Source organism: Cygnus atratus, chromosome 3 (assembly GCF_013377495.2).
Source record: "Cygnus atratus isolate AKBS03 ecotype Queensland, Australia chromosome 3, CAtr_DNAZoo_HiC_assembly, whole genome shotgun sequence".
NCBI classification, from domain to species: Eukaryota; Metazoa; Chordata; class Aves; order Anseriformes; family Anatidae; genus Cygnus; species Cygnus atratus.
The window spans coordinates 89,170,862-89,192,228 of record NC_066364.1 but is presented as its reverse complement, the minus strand read 5'-3'; the positions used below and the strand labels follow the sequence as shown (position 1 = coordinate 89,192,228).

The 21,367-nt window shown below is 34.8% G+C and overlaps 1 protein-coding gene across 1 annotated transcript in view; it reads right to left on the bottom strand.

Annotated features, from left to right (window-relative positions):
- Positions 1-21,367, bottom strand: part of DNAH8 (dynein axonemal heavy chain 8) — a 132,252-nt gene that overhangs the window by 67,003 nt on the left and 43,882 nt on the right. Inside the window, exons 29-44 of the mRNA XM_035558510.2 lie at positions 21,103-21,203; positions 19,043-19,180; positions 14,902-15,142; positions 13,804-14,003; positions 13,296-13,449; positions 13,031-13,194; positions 12,018-12,120; positions 11,306-11,410; positions 10,863-11,024; positions 8,657-8,881; positions 7,786-7,958; positions 5,848-6,026; positions 4,323-4,510; positions 2,288-2,374; positions 2,063-2,170; positions 1,111-1,245 (exon numbers count right to left, since the gene is read on the bottom strand). Coding sequence (XP_035414403.1) covers positions 1,111-1,245; positions 2,063-2,170; positions 2,288-2,374; positions 4,323-4,510; positions 5,848-6,026; positions 7,786-7,958; positions 8,657-8,881; positions 10,863-11,024; positions 11,306-11,410; positions 12,018-12,120; positions 13,031-13,194; positions 13,296-13,449; positions 13,804-14,003; positions 14,902-15,142; positions 19,043-19,180; positions 21,103-21,203 — 2,463 coding nt within the window. The remainder of the gene's footprint in view (positions 1-1,110; positions 1,246-2,062; positions 2,171-2,287; positions 2,375-4,322; positions 4,511-5,847; positions 6,027-7,785; positions 7,959-8,656; positions 8,882-10,862; positions 11,025-11,305; positions 11,411-12,017; positions 12,121-13,030; positions 13,195-13,295; positions 13,450-13,803; positions 14,004-14,901; positions 15,143-19,042; positions 19,181-21,102; positions 21,204-21,367) is intronic.

The following is a 21,367-nucleotide window of genomic DNA, read 5'->3' as shown; positions in this document are numbered from 1 at the left end:
AAGATGTGTTAAAGGTAGAATTTTTACACCTGCTGGATATCAAACCCACAAATTTGATGCATACATTGGATTTATGACACACTAGAATCTCTGCTCCCTAGTCATCTCCATGTTCTGTACATACACTTTTCCCCTTTCCATATAATATTGTCTTCAATTTAAAGGCATACAGGCAGCAACTGTTTTTTTTTGTTGTTGTTGTTTGGTTGGTTTTGGTGGTTTTTTTTGTTGTTTTTTTTTGTTTGTGTACGGAATCTAACTGATACTTCTCTACTGACACTATGATCAACTGTTCCCAAGCTCTATTTAATTTTGAAGCACGCTGCTTCTACACTAACCCTGAACAAAATCATGTGTACATACAGACCTGGTTTTTTCTACATTTTTCAGCTGTTCTAGCAGAAGATACTGTCTCTACATACAAAAATTCTTGTCTTGCCTATTTTTTTAAAGTTATTATGGCTACAATATTTCCACAAAAATACCACCCATAATTTTAGACACATGGCAACATTTATTGACAAAAATATATCCCCAAGGTGTACTCACTGAGATATATGCATACATGCTATTCGTTTGTCTATATATTAACTCCGTTCTTACTTTCTACTGCTTTTACAGTAATTGATAAAGCAAAACCTGATTGAAACAGACTGACAATTAACTAGAAATCTTTGGCGCATGATTGTTATGCATGTGCTAACTGGACTGAACACTATGTACTTCATTACTTGAGGACTTGCATTACTGGCAACTGTATAAACATGCATTGTTGAGCAGGCATACTTTAAAAGATTAATTTAGTTCACATTCAAATTATTCAGTTTATTTATAGTACAGTAATCAGTCTATACACAAGTCAGTATGTAAAATTTCATACCCACAGCTAAACCAATATTAACTTATTTGAACATTGCGCCCTAACTACTGTTTTAAAGTTTAATAAACATTCACTAGCATTTAATGATAATATGTTTATCACTTTTCATTTTTTAAAAGAAAGGGGTGCTTTAGCTTTTTTCTCAACTTCTACAAAAAAAAAAAAAGAAAAAGAAATTACTAGTAGTCTTGCGTATAATATGGTGCTAAAATCTTAAGTTAGATTCTTACCAGCTTAGAAAGATTCATATCTCTTAGCCCTCTCATAACAATACTTAATTCACTTTCATTTGGTCTGGCCCTCTTTTGAGATCCAAGAGTCCTAAGTACTGACAGGATATTCCTCAGACCAAAGTCATAATGAACCTAGAAGAGGGTGAAAAAAAAGGCTTATGCATCAGTAATGAGTTCTATAGCTTTATTTCATCAGTATATCAAACCTTGCCTTACTAACCACCTTCCATAGTGTAGTTACCCTGCCTGGAAAAGGTAGCTAACACAGGAATTGTTGCTGTTGAGGAATTATTCTATTAAAATAAACGAAGGACAATAATACTATTTTCAGGAAGGGAGGGAGGTAGTGTAAGTTTTCCACTTCAAATTTCATTGACTTCATCATTTACAAACCCATATAGCAGGTATTTTTTAGCTCTTTGTAGCAGTGTTCAAAAAAAAACAATAGTTCCATTCCAGACTGGGACTTTCCGACTGAGGAAACTTAAACCCAAGACCTCAGATGAAAGCAGTTCTGTGCACTGCAGAGCAGCACTGCGACTTAAATCGAACTTGAGACATTCCTCCTGCAGTTTCCAAACTCTGAATGCTTTCTCTAGACTTCACTAATTCTTACAGAAAAGTGACATCACCAGGTTAATTTTCCCTTACTGCCACGTTTAGGCAGAGAATTTCATACATATGCAACAAAAAGCTAACATTTTTAACAATTAGACAAACGTGTGTATCTGACTACACATACATGAATTACCATGGTTATTTGTTCACAAATTTTAATAGAAACATGCTTGAATTATATTTTAATTACTTCAGTATTTTTTTTAGAAGCATAAAAGTGATTCTTCGGGAAAAAAAACTGCACAAACCAAAACTGAAGCATGTGTTTTATGTAAAAACCATTTACATATAAATATACAAAAACAAAGAGGAACAGAATGCATAACATTACCTGCTTAGTGAGCTGCTCCTCACAAAGTTTATAAAGAACAAAGAATTTCTGAGACAATATCACATTGTCAATAAATCCGTAACTTGCAAGCTTAACTCTTATAATTATCTGAAATAAAAAAAATATATATATATTTTTTAGAAATTATTTTTTCTGAAGATAGATAAGGAAAGTGAAAGAGTCAAATAAAAACATTTTTTCTTTCAGTTCACTCATTAATTGTACCTGTCTATCTGGAACCATCATTGAAACGGTTCTAAACTGAATTTTTAGATTTTCTGGCAGTTCTTGACGTCCAGCATATCCAGGATTCTATATAAGAAGACATACTGCATTATTATTTACAATAGTCAAAATAGCATTCTTCTTATTGTTCAAGAAAAGTAAATTTAAGCACAAATGCCTGGATCTATTCAGTTAGTTACTACCCTTGTCATAATAAACTTCAACTGAACTATGAATTAAATACCTTATGCATAATGGTGTTATAACTTCAAATGCAAGCCAGCAAACATAATTTTAAAATTTTATGGAATAAAATCTACTTGGTTGATTGCTTCTACTGTATTTCCAAAAGAAACACTGACCTCTCAGTAGCAAGGTAATTCTAATAAAATGATAGTTCATAAGGAAAACAGTAATTATGGAGAAATTTCTGGTAACTGAAGAATAAATACATGCTTGACTGACACTGGTCAAACCTTAAGCATTCAGGGAAGAGGAAGTTCTATACATTGTGCAAAAGAGGTAGGTTTTCTGACATGTTAAAGATTCAGTAACTAGCAAGAACCAAGAAAAAAGAATAATAAGCAGTTTACAATGAAGAAATATAAGGGTGTTCTTTCCTATATTTCTTGTGTCTAAAGTTTATTTTTAAAATACAGACTTTCACTGAATGTTTAATTGTGAGTGAATCCATCTGATTAAGAATCACATAAGAAATTGGAATTCTTTTAGTGATAGAACTGATTTTAATAATAATTCAAGAATAAGCAGAGAAGATTTTGTAACAGCAGTAAAAATAACACATTCAACAAAATTAAAACGTGAAAACTTCACAACAAAGTCATATGGAATACAGCGTCAATGACTAAGAAATTCTGACTAATAGAGGTTTTCCTGAACCTTGCTGCAAACATGAGGAATACCTCTAACATAAAACAGGTGACATTTACAAAATTAGAAGTGGTCAATATATGGCCTCCTTAGTATCCTGCACTTGAACATGCAAATGAGTATTTTAATTTCCATCTGCCTTGGCATTAGGAAACACATTTGAAAATACCCTGCTGCCTATGAAATTACAGGAATTGGTCCTGCAAAGCCTCAGGAATCCTGTGGCAACATGACAGAATATCCTGAAAGTTCATCTAAATCCAGGAGTTTGTGTTTCAGCCTTGGAGTAATGGTTGGTAACTGCCTGTCTAAAATTCTATTTTACTGCCTTGCATGTCTTTTTTTCTGTAGATTATCCATTAAGATGTAGAACCTATCTTTGATGGATATATACTGCAAGAATTTTTCACAAGTTGTCATTATAAGAAAGGGAACAATGTATCACATAAATGCTACCCAGAATGCAGGACACAGTACTGTCATAATGCCTGTGCTAAATCCAGGATTGACACACAGACCAGAATGGACACCTCTACCACAGAAGGCCAAAACTGGACATCTAGCATTGTAGATGTGCTTAGACACATCCTGTATCAGCAAATGAAAGGATCTGATTGTTTTTTGCATAGGTTTTGAAAAGAACTGTTGTCACCACAGTACAAGGGGAGTAGTTTATTCCAGAATCTTATGGTCTGTAAATCAGCTTTTAAATTCTTATTATTTATGCATATACAGTGCCCATTAGACAAGACATATCTCCTTGAAAAATCTTCCCTGTATCTCCAGGCTTAATTGAAGGTCCTCTTTTTTTTCCCCTACAGTAGCTTTCTTACTAATATTGTTAAAGCTTTTCATTCACAGAGAATTTGTGAAGTTTGGCCAAACTTTTAGGTACGCTACATAATGAATTGCAATACAGTAGAGGGGATGTAATGCACTGAACCTTAGGAATAATCAAAGCAAAAATTAAGGCAAGCAATTCATGAACAACTATTTATATTGTGTTCTGGTAGTTCAGTCTAATTCTACAGCAACAGCTTCACCTAATTCATAAAAAAAAAAAAAAAGTTATTTTCACCTTGTCATGTAATTAACTTGTATATGGCACAATTTGTTACCTCTAGGGAATTATTGCTACATTTACCATTGTTAGGAAAATTCCAAACTCTGGATTTAAATCCACAGAGTCTCCATCAGAAAAAATGAATTGCTTTTTTCTTTCTTTTCTTGCTGTTAAGATAATATAAATTTGTTGTGCTGCTACGGACAAGACAGGCAACTCAATTCGGTTGAATTCATCAAAACATCCCCAAGATCCAGACTGTGCAAGGCCTAAAATAGGGACAGAAAAATTGTTACCTCTTTTTTCTTCATGCATATTTCAGATATCTGAACTACGTTTTTTTTTTTTTTCCAAATAATTTAAATTAATTTTATTGGCCTGTGGCCAAGGCCTATATTCCTCCAATCCACCTGAATATTTTCATATCTATATTCAAACTGAATTAATATTAGTCGATTTCTACAAAATGGTTGGTAGTGAATCAAAATCAGAAAAATCTTTTGAAAACTTGGGGTATTCAGTGGATCTTTGGTACTGATCTTTCCACGAATGAAGCCTTTTATTGTAAAGTAGCAATTCAATTCTTTTGCAAAAAGGAATACTGTTCATCTAAAAAAAAAAATCAAAAATAAGTGACATACAATTTCAAAAGACTAGCCCTAAAATGTTACATTACAAAATCCTGTGGTTTTTTTTTTTTTTTTTTTTTAAATCAGGTTTTTACTTTCACAGGGGATACACGCTTAGAAACACACTATTCTAGACACATTTATGACACTATTATTTCCTTGTTATGACAAGCAACAACAACAAAACAAAAATTTGAATAGTTTCACCCCCTCTCAATACATATAATACCACAGCTTAGCAAAATGAGCTGACAGACTTCATAAAGTTTAACAATTCATTTATCTGGGACAGAATAACTCAGTGCAGCAACACAAACTTGGTGCTCACTGGCTACAAAGTAGTTTTGCAAAAAAGAAACGGGTGTCATGCTTAACAACTGAGCATGAATTGGAATTATGCACTTGTTACAAATGAAACCAGCTGCATTAAGATTATATCCAGCAGGTTGAAGGAAATCACTGTTTGCCTCTACTCTGCACTTGAGAGATAGCAGTTGTAGCATGTCCAGTCTGAGGCTTTCCATCAGAGGAAAGACACTGATATACCGGCACAAGTCCAGCAGATGGCTACCCTGATGGCCGGGGACTGGAGGATATGACAGAGTAGGAGAGGCTGAGAGAACAGTTTCTTCATCCTGAAAAGAAAGCTAAAGGGAAAGCCTATTGCTGTCCATAGGAATTGAAAGCTGAAAAGTTGGAGCCAAACTATTCTGAGATGGACAGTGGAAGAAGAGCCAGGGGAGACGTTGCAATGTGGGAAATTTCAAGTCAACATGTTTACAAAAAATTTTACCATGAGGTTGGTCAAATACTTGAACAGGTGCCCTGAATCGTTTTGGTTATCCTTGGAGATACTCAAGCCCAACAGGAACAAGGTTCTTTCAACCAGCCATAATGGCACTTGCTCTGAGCAGGAGGTGGGACTAGATGACCTGTGGAGGTCCCTTCTATCCTAATAAGATTCTATGAAATCTTACCTTTGAAAATCCTACCCAAACCTCTGAAGTCCATTTGATCAGAGCAGTTAAAGACTACTACGTATTTTCCCAGAGCCTTTCCCATGTCTTTCGTCGTTTCTGTTTTACCAGTTCCAGCTGGTCCTGCTGGAGCTCCTCCCATGTTCATTCCCAAAGCCTGAGCTAAAGTTATATAGCACCTATAAATGTTAAATCACATTGATTTATTAAATCATATATATGTTTACACATATATATGCATATGCAAACATAAAAAACAAGCTATGTGCTATATTCTTGCATCACTTCTTCATAAAGCAGCTCCATCAATTTCACTGAGTTCAGGAAGATCAGAGTGGTAAAAGTCATGAAACACAGCATTTAAACATTACATATACAACCAAAAAGTATTTATCTGGTCTTTATCTAGTTCATTACAAACTGCGAATATTCGATAAGTTAACACATTAACGCACACCACAAAGGAATTTAACTGTAATTAACTCTTTTTGAAGCGATAATAAATAGATTCTGCTGTTGAATGGTGCTACTTCATCATTTTTGGCAGTATCTTAATCTTTATACAATTAATTAGGTTAGGTTACATTTGCCTAAATCATGAAGTGTAAAAGAATAAGTCTATATGATCCCTGCCATAATTATGGGTAAACATTTTAAAAGACAATTTTTTTTTTTGGGGGGGGGTGTAGTCTTAAAAAGTCTAGATTGCTGTTTTAGCTGGGTGTCTGATCCTTAGCTATGATTTTCAGTCACAGGAAGTCACAGCAGAGTAATGCTCAAGGAATTAAAATGACAAAGTTTCTGTACAAATGAGGGGGTATCTTCACTGTCAAATCAACCCTAAATACTCAAATTTGAGTACATTTCTAACAAATGTATTTTTGTCTTTGATCAGCAATAAATAGAGTAGAAAATAGAGGTTAATAACTAACTAGTTGATATGATTTAGCTTGAATCACCGCAATATATTACACCAAATTTGCACTGTAAGGACCTTGATGTTTTCTATGTGATTCTGTTAACTAATAGGATACATAAGTGAATGAAGGTTTTACTCCTATGGGTGTACTGGGGTCAAGACAAATGTGAGGGTAGAATTTATCTTTTTGCATAAAAAAGTACTTGATTGTTGGGTGCAGTATGGTCTACTGCAGAAATGGACTGAGCTTTCACAATAGCAGTCCTACCTCTTCTGGGGAAATAAAGATGGAGAGATAAAGATGTTCCAAAAAGCTGTACAAACCCATATTCCACATAATAGCAATGGTATTGTGGAATTTATTGTTGCTTCTTGAGGGGATCTTTTTGCAAGTGAAGTATCTTTTGGCTGTTTAGTTTCTGACTTGGCCAAAAGTAACATCTCAAGAATGGAAAACGTGGAGGAAGAACTTTAACCAAAAAAAAAAAAAAAAAGGAAAAAAGTGAATCCACATTTATTTAAAACAAAATTAATGGTTGTTGTTTGATTGCCTGGTTACAGAGGGCAAGCACACTCAGCAGGGACTTTGTCAAAATCTAGATTCTCACAGACAAATTTAAAATGTTTCCCAGTACTAATAAGAAGACAGGCAGTGATAGGTTGTCTTAGACTTTCAGACATTGGTAGTAACAAAACCCTTATAGAATCCTTTGTTACAGAGGTTAAAATATTTGACCTAATCTTATCTTCATAATAGAAATACTGCAAAAATATAATCTACCATACAATCTTAAAATTATTCAGTTCTGTTACTAAATCTTTTAAGACTATGAAGTGATAAAACTCTTCTAGGAATGACTAGGTGAGATGTAACGATTAGCAAGGTTATGTAAGAAAGACTTTCATCAATGACCTAGCCCACAGAAGACTTAATTCGGAATGATTCTCTTTCAAGATATTATGTTAAATAAACACTATATATGTAAAAAGTATTTATGACGTATAACTGTGTTTCTAACCTGTCTGTAAGAGGTGTTATAACCAGACGATCAGTGCAACCCAGGAATTCATTTTGGTAAATAAAATCTACATCTGTAATGGATACAAAGACTTGATCGAAATCCTCCTTGAAATAAAATCTAGACTGCTTTAACCATTCAAAATCAGTTGGTGATTTGATGTGCATTTTTACCTTAAAAGAAAATAAATAAATATATATGTTATAACTTAATATTCATGTTTATTATCTTTGATAGCTAGGATAAAATCTTAATTTGCATGAGAATAATGAGTGATTACTCAAGTTAAAGTTCCTAAGAAGTAAACTGAAGTAAATATGTCTTGCATAATATTTATAGATGTATATTAAGCCGATTAACAAATGTCCCAATCATATAAACTAATCATAATAACCTCTATGTTATCAAATACAGCTTAAATTGCTTTGGTAGTGCAGCTAACCTGCCAAGTGAAATTAGCAAACATTCTGTGAATTCATCAAACACATTGGAACAAAGGGCATGATGCAGGAAAGATCTGATGGAGGTATGGAAGCTGCACAGAAACTAGTAGGCTTGTGCCATCAGCAGTAAAAATACGTGAAGGATGTAGTGTTGAGGGATAGCATTCCTCACTGAAGAAAAGAATGTAAACAATTTGTTAGAGTCTAAAAAGTTCAAGGAAAGGATTGGCATAATCTGTTGATTTTAGTAGGTTTGTTTGTCTTCTGTGTATGCCCCTTAGGAACCACAAAGACAATCCCAAAGAGAAGGAGCAGGACTTTCTTAAAAAATTAGATTAAATTTAGATTAAAATTAGATTAAATTTAGAAAAAAATAGGTGTTATGGAAGATATTGCTTAGTTGTCTTAAATCAAAGTCTGTACTTTACCAAATCATCAAAAATATCACGCTGATGTACATGAATGGTAATAAGTGTTTCAAATTTCACTCTGTCAAACTTGGAAAGATCATGCGTGGTCTGGCTAATCAACATATTCAAGATATCCAGAAATCTCCCATTGGTCACTTGCATGATTTTTCTGTCCTCTTTAGCATTCTGTAGAGCTTCTTCTGAATCACGTGTCCACAACATTTGAATTCCCAGTAATCCAACCTACAAATTTATTATGTGAATGAATACAAAAGAATCACTCGTTAAACACTAGCTTTATTCTAAATGCCTTGGATATAATGGGAACAAAAAATTAAGGCAAAAAGTCCAAAATTATCACTTGCTCCCATCATGATAATACCTCACCATAATACTGTGCCTGAATTAGTTGTCTCTGTTGTGGGATTGGAAACTCCTTAGAAAACATATTAAAAACTTTTATGAAAATTTGTCACACACTGAGACAAATACAAACAAAGCACAATCCTCAGTTTCACTTCCAAATCCTTACTGTATTTCAGTATCAGAAACAAACATATTCAACTGTGGGGAGAAGTCCTGCTGGAATTTTTCCACTGCCAGTTCACAGCTAATTAAAGAGCATTAAAAAATGTGTGTTTACTACTGAACATGGGATGCATTGCTATATTGCTAACATGCTCTCATGATTAGAGCACATTGAACTAGAAGGTATTTTGGTTCCAAATTAATTTAGAAAGGTACAAAACACTGAGTATAAACTACAGCCTCAGATTTAGATTTACCACATCAGACACATCCATGACAAAACATGATAGATGAGAACTGTATCAATACCTTTCTTTCCCACATTGCTACAATGCGCCAAGACGAAAAATTTGACTCATCCACTCTTTCTACTTTTTTGTCTCCCTATGCCTGTAACGAGTTCATAGCTACTTCCTGCTACAAAATATCTGTATCTTATCATTTTTAAATCATTTGGCTATCATCAGTAGAGTCTAAATTACTTTATTTTAGAATGACAACTAAGTTAAAGAAAAAAATATATTTGGATGTGACTTTTTCACACTGCCTATAACAGAAGCATCCGAGACAGTAAGAAGGGGATTTGAAGGAAAGAAAATATTTCAAATATTTGCAAATATTTTGCCTAATTTCTTCTCTATCCTATAACAAAGCATTTCTTTCTCCGTACTTTAAATTTCTTGGCAGAAGACCATTTTCTTATTTTTTTCCCTTCTGTCCACTGTTTTAACACAATTAATTGTTTCAATATCAACACATTTGGATTGGTAAATAAGATCCCAATTATTACCATTACTTTGCAGATGGTAATAAAACCACTTCAAAATGTCTGACATGCAAACAAGACAGACAGTCCTTATTTTTTAAAGAAAAGTAATAGACTTTTAAAATAAATACCGCTAAGGTAAGACATAATCATATCATAAATACAGCTTAATTATATCATAAATACAGCTAATAAGTAATAATAAATACAGCATAATTGTATCATAAATACAGCTTTAAGATAATTCTGTTCAATATCTAAATGTCCTCAACATTTTATTTAATTAGCAATGTACTGGCCAGTTTTAATATTTGCATAAATTCTGTTAAACAGTTATGCCCACTGCTATAATGATTACCAAATGACCAGGTCAGAATTTGGGAAGGCTAGGAAACAATTCATTATTTGTTAATGAAATTTATGAACAATCAGTAAGATGGAGAAATCTCTAGGCAAACTAGAATCTTTCAAAATAAGCTTCTACTAGGAGTGCATTATCCTAATGACAAATACATGAATTATGAAGTAAAACTCATAAATCATCATGAGATTATAAATCATCATGACATGAGATAATCATAAACATAGCTCTTGCAAGCATAAATTTAGAGAAATCTATCTGCACATGAAATTTTCATTGCATATCGAAAACGTTCAATATCCATCGCAGAAAATACAAGCTCTATTTCACATTCTCCAAGAGAAGAAAAAAATTTTTAAAGTGTGTTACGAGAAAAATATCATGCTACATATAGGACACCAAAACTGAGGTAATTACGGATTGCCTGCTACTGAGTAGTTTTATATCTTTGTTTCCTCTATGGAAACTTCTTCATATAGACAACTCCTTAGCCTATATGCTGTTTATATCCCATCTCCCTGGACACACAGCCCAGACTGCACACACAAATCCACATCCTGTGTTCTCACCTGTGCCGGGAAGTGATTAAGAAAATTCAGCAAATTATATCCTGGGTCAATAATTTGGTAATATGCTGCCCTAATTACACCATGCAATGAAATCTGCTGCACACGCAATAAATCCTGCAACCAAAGCTCTACTGGTCCTTTTGCAATCACTGGAGTGTCCAACTGAAAAATTAATGACAGCAAAAGGCAGAAAATAGGACATAGTTAAACTTCTGTTCAACACCATTAGTTACTAAATAGTTGCTAATTTTTTATGCACAATTACAGATTTAATTTCTATAAACACTGTAGAAAAATATTTAATGAAGACAATTTTATTAGAAATGAACATTTCAATCATCAGTGTAATTAACAATAATTCAACTTAATGTATACTTATCTGTCCAATAACAGAATGATTTCTCTATTAACAAAATTTCTAGGGAAAAAAATCAAAGTATTACTGGTATTTTTTCTCCTTCTCTTGATATGACTGCCAGTATGCGATCATAATCCTTTGCATGAAATTCTACTTCATTTATATTATCAGAAATGGAAGGAAGATGCGGCTGTAAGGACAATTAAAATGTCAAAGTAAATATATAATGGTAGCAAACAACAACAAAAAATCTTAAGTAAGGTTATCTTGTGATAATTTGTCTGAACCTACGGATGAACTTCAGGCCATCTAAAGTTAAAAATTACAGAAATGCTTGTGTAGGATTATATCTCCATCTGCTGGTGGATTTTATTGTTTGTTAATTCTCTTTTGTTTTACATTTTCCAGAGGCAATCTAGCAGAACAGAGATCAGTTGTTAGGTCAACTATTTATCTCAACCCTCAGTTACAATCTAGACTAGTTGGACTGATTTAGCGCTATATAAATCAGCAGTTTCAGAGGTTCCCTTTTGTTAGTTTAGCCATGAAAGGAATCTTCATTAAATCACGTGATGGGATCATATTTTAGTGTCCTGGATTCTGAAGATTGCCTTTAAGTTACATATTTTTGTTTTCATTTCATATTTTGTTAAATACTAAAGAGCAAGAAACAAAAACAACAACAACTCTCCAAAGATTGCAAGAAGAAAATGTTAATGTTTTCATTCACTGAGTGTTTTTACATATTTTAAATTTCTTTTTGTTATAAGTGGAAAAAAAAATCACTAAGGCTGTACCTGTATTGTATGAGAATCACTTGCTTGTCCAAGAATTTCAAGAAGTACAGGATCAGAAACAAAAAAAAATCTAGGAAACAGTAGTCTCTTCTTCTCTAAATATCTTTAAAATTGAACAAGATTTCCATTAGAATATTATCTCTTATTTTTTTTCTCCATAAGAGCAGAAGTAAGACTGAAATATTTATATTTCATTTTCTACAGCTTAAATTTAAAAAAGAAGACTTGGATTATCAAATTTTAACATTTTTCGCAGTGACAGAACATTACCTGCTTGTACGCGCAAAGAATACTTGCTCACCAGCAATGCTACTTCCTTAGTGTCTCCCTACAGATTATCATCTTTTGATGCAAATGATCTTGCACAATTGAATTAAGAAATATGCCAAATGTTGGAATGATGGACATTGGAATAAACTTCCCCACCACAAAGAATTCTCGAAACACAGTTACATGAAATTTCTGTGCTATTTTATGTTTGTTTAAATATATGCTTTTTTCTTTTTTAATGAATATGCAGACAATTAGCAGATTGTAAACAATGAGCAGAAATTGTTTGTTTACCTTAAAGTCCTTTCAGTCTGCTGAATCTATGTCTGGAACTGAAAATTTATTATCTGATTTTATCTTAAAAAAACAACAACAACAACAACAACAAAACTAAAACTGTCATAAAGCCTTCCTGCCTTCCCTTTCAAGTATTATCAATACAAATTCCCATTCAGGAGAGATTATCTTCACCAGTTACCCATGCAGTTTTGAAGAAACCTGATTACAGAAAGTTCGGATGACTTCTATTGCTAGACACTGAAGGATGCAAATTAGAAGTAAGCAGAAACTGTGTGGGTATAATCTAGAAAAAGTAGATTCACTCTTCAGATTTGCTCTTAGAAACATTTATTAGTTTGGAACTGAAGTGAGACTGACTATTTAGTATAAACTGTTCACAAAATAATAAAACATTACATATATATATATATACACACACAGATATAAATGTATAAAATTCATACCCTGTAAGTGATTTCTGACATACTTCCAACTGCTCATGTAAGTGAGGTAGAAGTTGCTCCATAGTCTCATCTCCAACACAGCAAGTAATTACATTTGGGTTTTCATGAGCTCGTTGCATTATTCTTACCCATGATTTGTCAATATTCTGAAAACACTTTGCTTCCTATATATAATAAAAACATAAGTGCTTTCACATCATCATCTGTTGAAAAGCATTACACAGATAGCAATTAATACATAATAGGCAAATACCTATAAGTTTACCTGTGGTAACTGTTTTGCAATATCTCCCCCTACAAAAACAGCTTCAAGATAAACCCAGAGGTTCTGCACAACCAGCCATTCTTCAATTATATCTGTAGAGCCGCTTAGTTTAGAAATCCAACTCTGAATATCTTTTTTAAATGGTGCATTGTATCTAAAATAAAGGAAGAGAAACAGAAATGATTTAATTCTAAAAAAAAAAAAAAAAGCTATTATAAAATAAGAAAGTAAAATAAAACAGTGAAAAAACACACTTGTTTAACTTGAAGAGCAAGAAGAATCCCCTGAAAAGTTTTTACCAACTGGATTATATTCAAATCTATTGAGACAACAGGTTGCTACTAATACATGAAAGTCTGCCACTTGAAGAAGTTTTTAAATCAGGAATTTTAGCTTTTATTCTTTTTTTCATTACACTCCAAACTCACTGCTAATTTAGTCTAATACTAGTAGAGTTACTACCTCAGTGTGTTACTGAAAATACTGTACAAACTCATTTTAAAAATACCTATTGCTCAGTAAAGAGCCAAGAATCATTAAACTGTCCTCCATCAAAGTTATAATTTCTAATGATTCTGTTCCCTTTAGCAGTAGCTCTCCTCTCCCTTTGAATGATGAGAAGGTCAAAAATTGGTTTCCCCAACTGTCAGCTATTTGAGATAATTTGGCTTCTATATCCTTCTCCTTTGTAGCAGATATACATATATCCTGCAAAGAAAGAATAATTTTTTAGAATCTATGTTCTTCATAAATTAAACCCTTCCTGATATTATACATCTAATCATGGTCTATTTAAAAACAATATATGAAATTTTATAAGATAGTACAGCTGTGTCACAAATACAGAAACCACAGTACTATTTTTACAGAAATCTCACTAAAATTAAATGTATAGATAACTGAAAAATACTCCATTGGAAATGCATTAGTATTCCATTTCTACAGCTTCATGTTTTATTATTTCTGCACAATAAGATTTCTGAATCATTATTTCAATATGTTTTTGGGTAATGACAGACTCATTTTCATAGGAACTCTTAATCCTATCACATTTCAATTTATAGAATCATAGAAGCTCAGATTAGGTTACCTTGGAAAGGATCTCTGAAGTTCATCAAGTCCAACATCAAAAATAAATCAAAGTATGATCAAAGTATGAATATAATGATATAAGTTGCATGTGTATTTCATAGAATCATAGAATGGTTTGGGTTGGAAGGGACCTTAAAGACCACCTATAATTCCACCCCACTACCATGGGCTGGGACACCTCCCACCAGACCATATTGCCCAAAGCCCCATCCAGCCTGGCCTTGAACACCTCCAGGGATGGGGCATCCACAGCTTCTCTGGGCAACCTGTGCCAGTGCCTCACTACCCTAAGAGTAAAGAACTTCTTCCCGGTATCTAATCTAAACCTACCCATTTTTAGTTTAAAGCCATCCCCCCTTGTCCTATCACTACACTCCCTGAAAAAAGAGTCCCTCCTCACCTTTCCTCTAGGAAATATAATTAAAGAATTAGACAAACATTTTATAAATAATAATTTATAACATTTTTGCTGATAATATAAAATGAAGGAGGAAGAAAAAATGTATGTACCTACCTCAATATCATCTTTATTTTCAAGAATTGGTGCTTCCATGATGTTTCGAAGGCAAAAAGTATCAGATTCTATATCAAATTGATGTCCTGTTGTTTCAGCTATACGAGTCCAGTGTCTTTGTTTCATTGCTTTGTCAGTCATCATTTCCAACAAAGGACAAGACTCACTGAAATTATCAATTTTTTTCTTGAGATCTAAAAATGCTTGCCAGGTTTGGAGTCCTTTAGGTAGCCTGCGACACCTGCAGTTGGGTTAAAATGATGCAGTAGTAAATGTCCTTTTGTCAAAATAGGAAATTTTAAAAACATTCTAAAAACAGATGAGGAAATATGAAATAGCTGCTATTGAGATCAACATTTTCTATGTAAAATTGTGTCAAATTAGTCTATCTTTTTAGGAAAAACACAAAAGCCCTCTTAGCAAAACATAGTATTTAACATTTTTAACCTCTGATGCATTCTTTGCAAATAAACAGAAATATTGCAGTTTGCATTAAAACATATGTTCATTAGCTGCTTATCATCACAAACTTTTATTGACCAAAAAACAAAGCCAAATTAATTAACTTCACATATGTAAATCTTGCACAAATACAATGTTTACTTCAATACCAGTAATACAGGACACACATTATCATAGCAATTCAGAGACAGTTCATGGAAATTAGAAAGATAGGACCACTTTCTCTTCTCATTTTGGTTAGTGGTCCTGAAAATATTAGCAAGGAAAATGAAAACTAAATACTTCTAATGGGGGAAAGAAAACAACAAGAACCACCACCAGTTAAACGAATAAACATCTCTTTGATCCCACTTTCACAGAGCTTACCCACTAGGAATTAAGCAGAAGTCAACCCACCACAAAAATCTGCTAATTTAAATAATCTTCTATAATCAGTTATGATACAGCATTCTGTGTCTGGTTTAGAGCTATGTTGGAACTCTCTGGACAGTCAGTACATTCATGCACATTGTTTAGCTGTCTGGGTGCTCTCAAAAAATGTTGAACAGCTGCCTGATTTTCCCTGAGTGGAGGAAAGTATTTTGTGTCCACTTTTGCGAGATTTTGACTTTTATATAATGAAAAAAAATAATATTCAAGAATGCAGAAAAACTCATGAGCATAGACTTGGGCAGACAGTGAAATCACAGATCACATTTCTCCTTATGAAACCGGACAAAGCATATTAATATTTTATCATTTGCTCTGTTTGCAGCCTTTCTTTTCATTCATTAATAAAGGGTTAATATCAGGTTCAGTTATTTGGGGCACAGGAATCAGATATGGCAAAGATGCACATTTTGAATAATATGCTGCAGGTTCCAAAGCTTCCAGAGCCTTGTTATCCTTACTGAGTCCTGTAAATCAGAAGATGCCATTTTACACAAAGACAAGATACTGCAGATTAGGTGTCTGTCAACAGTTTGCTTCTTTGAGTGGCTCTTAATGTCTGAAATTCTAACAGTATATGTAACCTCAAAACTAGGAAAAACAAAAAACAAACAAAAAAACCACAACACCTTTGGCACATATTTCCTTGAAAAATTATCAGTTCACAGTTAATGTTTCCCACTTAGAAATTCAGAACTAACACAAATCTCAAACCCAATCTTCAACTCTGTCAAAAGTGTAGTTAAAAAACTATGTAAATTCTTCACTTACCAATTATAATGCTATATTTGATATATCAGTTAACCTTCACAAAAACGTACACTTTCTAGACTACCATGACATCCTGATGCCCATTTAAAAAAAAATAAAAATCCTCATTTTGTAGCACAGATCCTCTCCCTCTAGTTTATGAAGGTTATGGTACTATTTTTGGATTACTTGAAGTCATCAGTGAGATAAGGCATGAAAAAACTTTCAAAACAATGCTAAGTGGTAAGATATGTTGACAAAGCAAAGGATGGAAGAATTTGATGAGTAAATAATTGGGGCGTGTACTTAACAACCTAAGGAAAAACTTTTTATACTGAAGACTTTTCACTGGAGCTACAACAGTAATTGGCCTTTTATACGCTTTTATTTTAAACAACGAATTTCAAAGAGTATTGTAACTTAGCTTTTGAAAATCTCTGCATTTCAGGAACTACATTTAAGATTGATGTAAAGCTATCTTAGTAGGTCTGCTCTACTCTATAATCGTAGTATAGATATAACCTAAAACACCAAATATTTGCACAAGAACAAATGCACATCAATTCACTATGCCTTTATTTTGGAAATTAATAAAGTCAGATTCTGGAATGTTGTTCCAATAAGAGGACTGGGGGAAAGAAGTGCAAAGAAAGCTGGAGTTGTTTCAGAATAGAGCTTGTCATGATACAGGATTGCCTTATGTAGCAGAATAGTGGTGGACAGGACTCAATGATGCAGTTACTCTGTTGTAAATTATTCTCCTCCTAGTCTTCCATACTATATTTCTTCCAAAAATAATAAATGTACTTTTTAGAAAAGGTTAGAAAATACTTCTGAAGCAATCTAATTACATCTTAATAGTCTCAACGACAAAGCCATTTTAAGCTTTCAAACTTACTGCAATGTTTGTAGCTTTTCTTTTTTTTCAAAACTATGCTATTTAGACACTATTGTTAATGCATTAGAAATGGAAAAAGGTTTTAAAAAAAGATGAAAGAAGGGAAATGATTTTCTCACTCTAGCCTGTGCTGGTGCAGCCTCACCTCGAGTACTGCATGCAGGTTTGGGTGCTACAATATAAAAAGGACATAAAACTATTAGAGAGCATCCACAGGAAAGCTACAAAGATGGCAAAGGGTCGAGAGAGCAAGACGTATGGGGACTGGCTAAAGTCACTTGGTTTGTTCAGCCTAGACAAGAGGAGACTGAGGGGAGGCCTCATGGCAGCCTGTAGCTTCTTCCTAAAAAGGAGAGCAGAAGGGCAGGTGCTAAGCTCTGCTCTCTGGGGACAGCAACAGGACCCAAGGGAACGGCATGGAGCTGGGACAGGGGAGGCTCAGGTTGTATATTAGGAAAAGGTTCTTCACCTAGAGGGTGGTTGGGATCTGGAACAGGCTTCCCAGGGAAGTGGTCATAGTACCAAGCCTGCCATAGTTCAAGAAGCACTTGGACGACGCTCTCAGACACATGGTCAGATTTTTTGGGTGGTCCTGTGTGGAGCCAGGAGTTGGAATACACGATCCTTGTGGGTCCATTCCAACTCAGGATATTCTATGACTCTATGAAATATTGTAAAAGACTCAGAAATGTTATCATTGTATCCAGCACTTTAAGTCAATAGGCTAATCCTCCTAGTTGATTAACTTCCCTTTTAAAAACAAACTTTCAGCTTAACACCTTGGTTGGTTTAGTTAAGGAGATCAACACTTCAGCTCATCATATGGTATTCTGTTATCAAAACTTGTTGTGGTTTAGGCCGGCTGGCAGCCAAACACCACACAGCCGTTCGCTCACCCTCCCCCCTCCCTCTCCGGGATGGGGGAGAGAAACGGGAAAGTGAAGTCTGTGAGTTGAGATAACGACAGTTTATTAAGACAGGGAAAAGAATAACAACAATAATAATAATAATAATAGTATTAATAGTAATAATGTGTACAAAATAAGTGATGCACAATGCAATTGCTCACCACCCGTTGACCGATGCCCAGCCTATCCCCGAGCAGCCGGCCCCCCACCCTGGCTAGCCACCCCTATATATTGTTCAGCATGACGTCAGATGGTATGGAATACCCCTTTGGCCAGTTTGGGTCAGCTGTCCTGGGTCTGTCCCCTCCCAGCTCCTGCTGCACCCCTAGCCTGCTCGCTAGCAGGACAGAGCGAGAAGCTGAAAAGTCCTTGGCTTGGTGTAAGCCCTGCTCTACAACAATTAAAACATCAGCATGTTATCAGCGCTCTTCTCATTCTAATCCAAAACATAGCACCCTGCCAGCTACTAGGAGGAAAATTAACTCTGTCCTACCTGAAACCAGGACAAAAGTACAGGTAAAAGACTGGTTAACTAAAAGTACAGCGTTATCCCACTATTTCTTGTAGAACCCGATCACCTTATGATAAACTTTATTCATGGAAGTTTTGTATTTAAATATATCAAATAGCTTCACTAAAGTCACCTAAATCTTAATTCATTTAATATAAGTTACTGTTCATATTAAGAACACACCTGTTCTGAAAATCCAGAAGCTCAGCATTAATTTTTTCAATATCTACATCTGTCCAAAGTATCTCATAATAACCATTGATGCTGCTTATTACAGTATCATACAATCCATACAATTTCTGAAGCAAGTTTAACTCCTTCCTGGAACCAAAAAAGTCATACCAATAATTTCAATCAGCTATTTGGATATCTCTCAGTACTTAAATACATGATATCTGTAATACTACTACCAAAAATTGAGATCAATTAGATTTTATTTCTTAATCTAGAAAAGAACAGTTCATTAATACAAACAAACAAACAAACAACAACAACAACAACAAAGCAGATGGGGCTGAGGACCTATTATCTACTCTAAACTTATATGGGGAAAGTTTTGCTTTGGTATACTTCTATAAAACTTCAATTCATCCAAAAGATGTGACTGTCCCCCTAATACTCAGCATCTTCATCCTCCTCTCAAATACTGTGTGAAATTTTGTGGTCCACCATATAAAAATATAAAACTATTAAAATATGTTCAAAGGAGGGCCAGAAAGATGTTGAAAGGACTAGAGGGCGTGAATTATGAGGAGTGGGTGAGGATACTTGGTTTGCTTAGCTTAGAGAAAAGAAAACTGAGGAGTGACTTCATTGCTGTCTACAACTTCCTCATAATGAGATGTGGAGTGGGAGGTGTTGTTCTCTTCTCTATGGTGACTAGTGAAAGGACATGGCTTAAAGCTCAGTCAGGGGAAGGTCTGGATATTAGGACAAGTATATTGGATATTAGGATTAGGTTCTTCACTGAGAGGTGGTCAAGTACTGGAACAGGTTCCTCAGGGAAGCAGTCATGGCCCAAAGCCTGTTGGTGTTCACAAGCACGTGAACAATTCCCCATAAATATGTGGTTTCACCCTTAGATTGCCCTTTGTGGTATCCAGAGCCAGACTGTATGATCTTTGTGTGTCTCTTCCAAATAAGGATATTTTATGATTCTGTGGTAGTTTATGCACCTTGAGGTGGCTCTGCAGTGCAAAGCAGGGAATGGCAAGCAAGGGCGATTAGTCAATTTGCTTCAGAAGCACTCTAGGAATCTGAACTAAAATGCTGATGCAAAAACAGCCAGAAAGGCTCATTAGGTACAGCTGCTCAAAAAATTTAAGACTTTCATAAACCTCTAATAATATATGTCAAATATGGTTATACATTGATTGTTCCTTGCCTTTTTCTAGTTGTTAGTACTGTATCTTGTTACATAAAACTATATTTAGTCATATGCTTATATGAGTATATTTTGAAGACAGGGCATTGTGCTCCTTTATATAGCACAATACCCAGAGTAAAATAACCTGGTGTTGTTCTGTTGCCACAATAAATACACACACACACACACACACACACACACAATTATAAGCAAATTATTCAGAGCTCTAAAATTTGTGTTGATTTTTTTTTTGTATTTAATTTAAGGTGATGGAAACCTCCTGGCCTCACCTCAAGTACCGTGTGCAGGTCTGGGTGCCACAACGCAAAGAGGACATAAAACTATTAGACAGCATCCAAAGGAGGGCTACAAAGATGGTGGAGGGTCTGGAGGGGAAGACACATGCGGAGCAGCTGAAGCCACGTTGTTTGCTCAGCCCAGAGCAGAGGAGGCTGAGGGGAGGCCTCATGGTGCTCTGCAGCTCCCTCACGAGGGGAGCAGAGGGGCAGGCACTGAGCTCTGCTCTCTGGGGACTGCAACAGGACCCGAGGGAATGGCATGGAGCTGGGACAGGGCAGGGTCAGGCTGGGTGTTAGGAAAAGGTTCTGCACCCAGAGGGTGGTCAGGCACTGGGATAGGCTCCCCAGGGCAGTAGTCACAGTACCAAGCCAGCTGGAGTTCAAGAAGCACTTGGACAATGCTCTCAGGTCAGATTTTTTGGGTGGGCCGGTGTGGAGCCAGGAGTTGGAATTCATGATCCTGTGTGGGTCCATTCCAACTCAGGATATTCTATGATTCTATGATTCCCTTTTTGTGTACCTTTAGCCTTTCTAATATACTTAATAAACACCTAGGACAGCTGTATTTCCACAATTACCTGACTTTATGCAAAACTGCGTAGTCTGTGACAGGCAATCCAAACAACTGCTCACCAGATGAGTACGTGATAAACTTTCTCCAAAGCTCATCAAAATTAGCCTGGTGACATTAAGATTCATACAGACAAAATAAAAAATATATATTTAATTTAAAATAGTCTAATAATAAATCTACAGTTCTACACTCGTCTTAAAACACATGTATTAGAAGCATAAACATCTGAAAAATACATTTAATCTAAATTTTTGAAACAGTTCTCATGT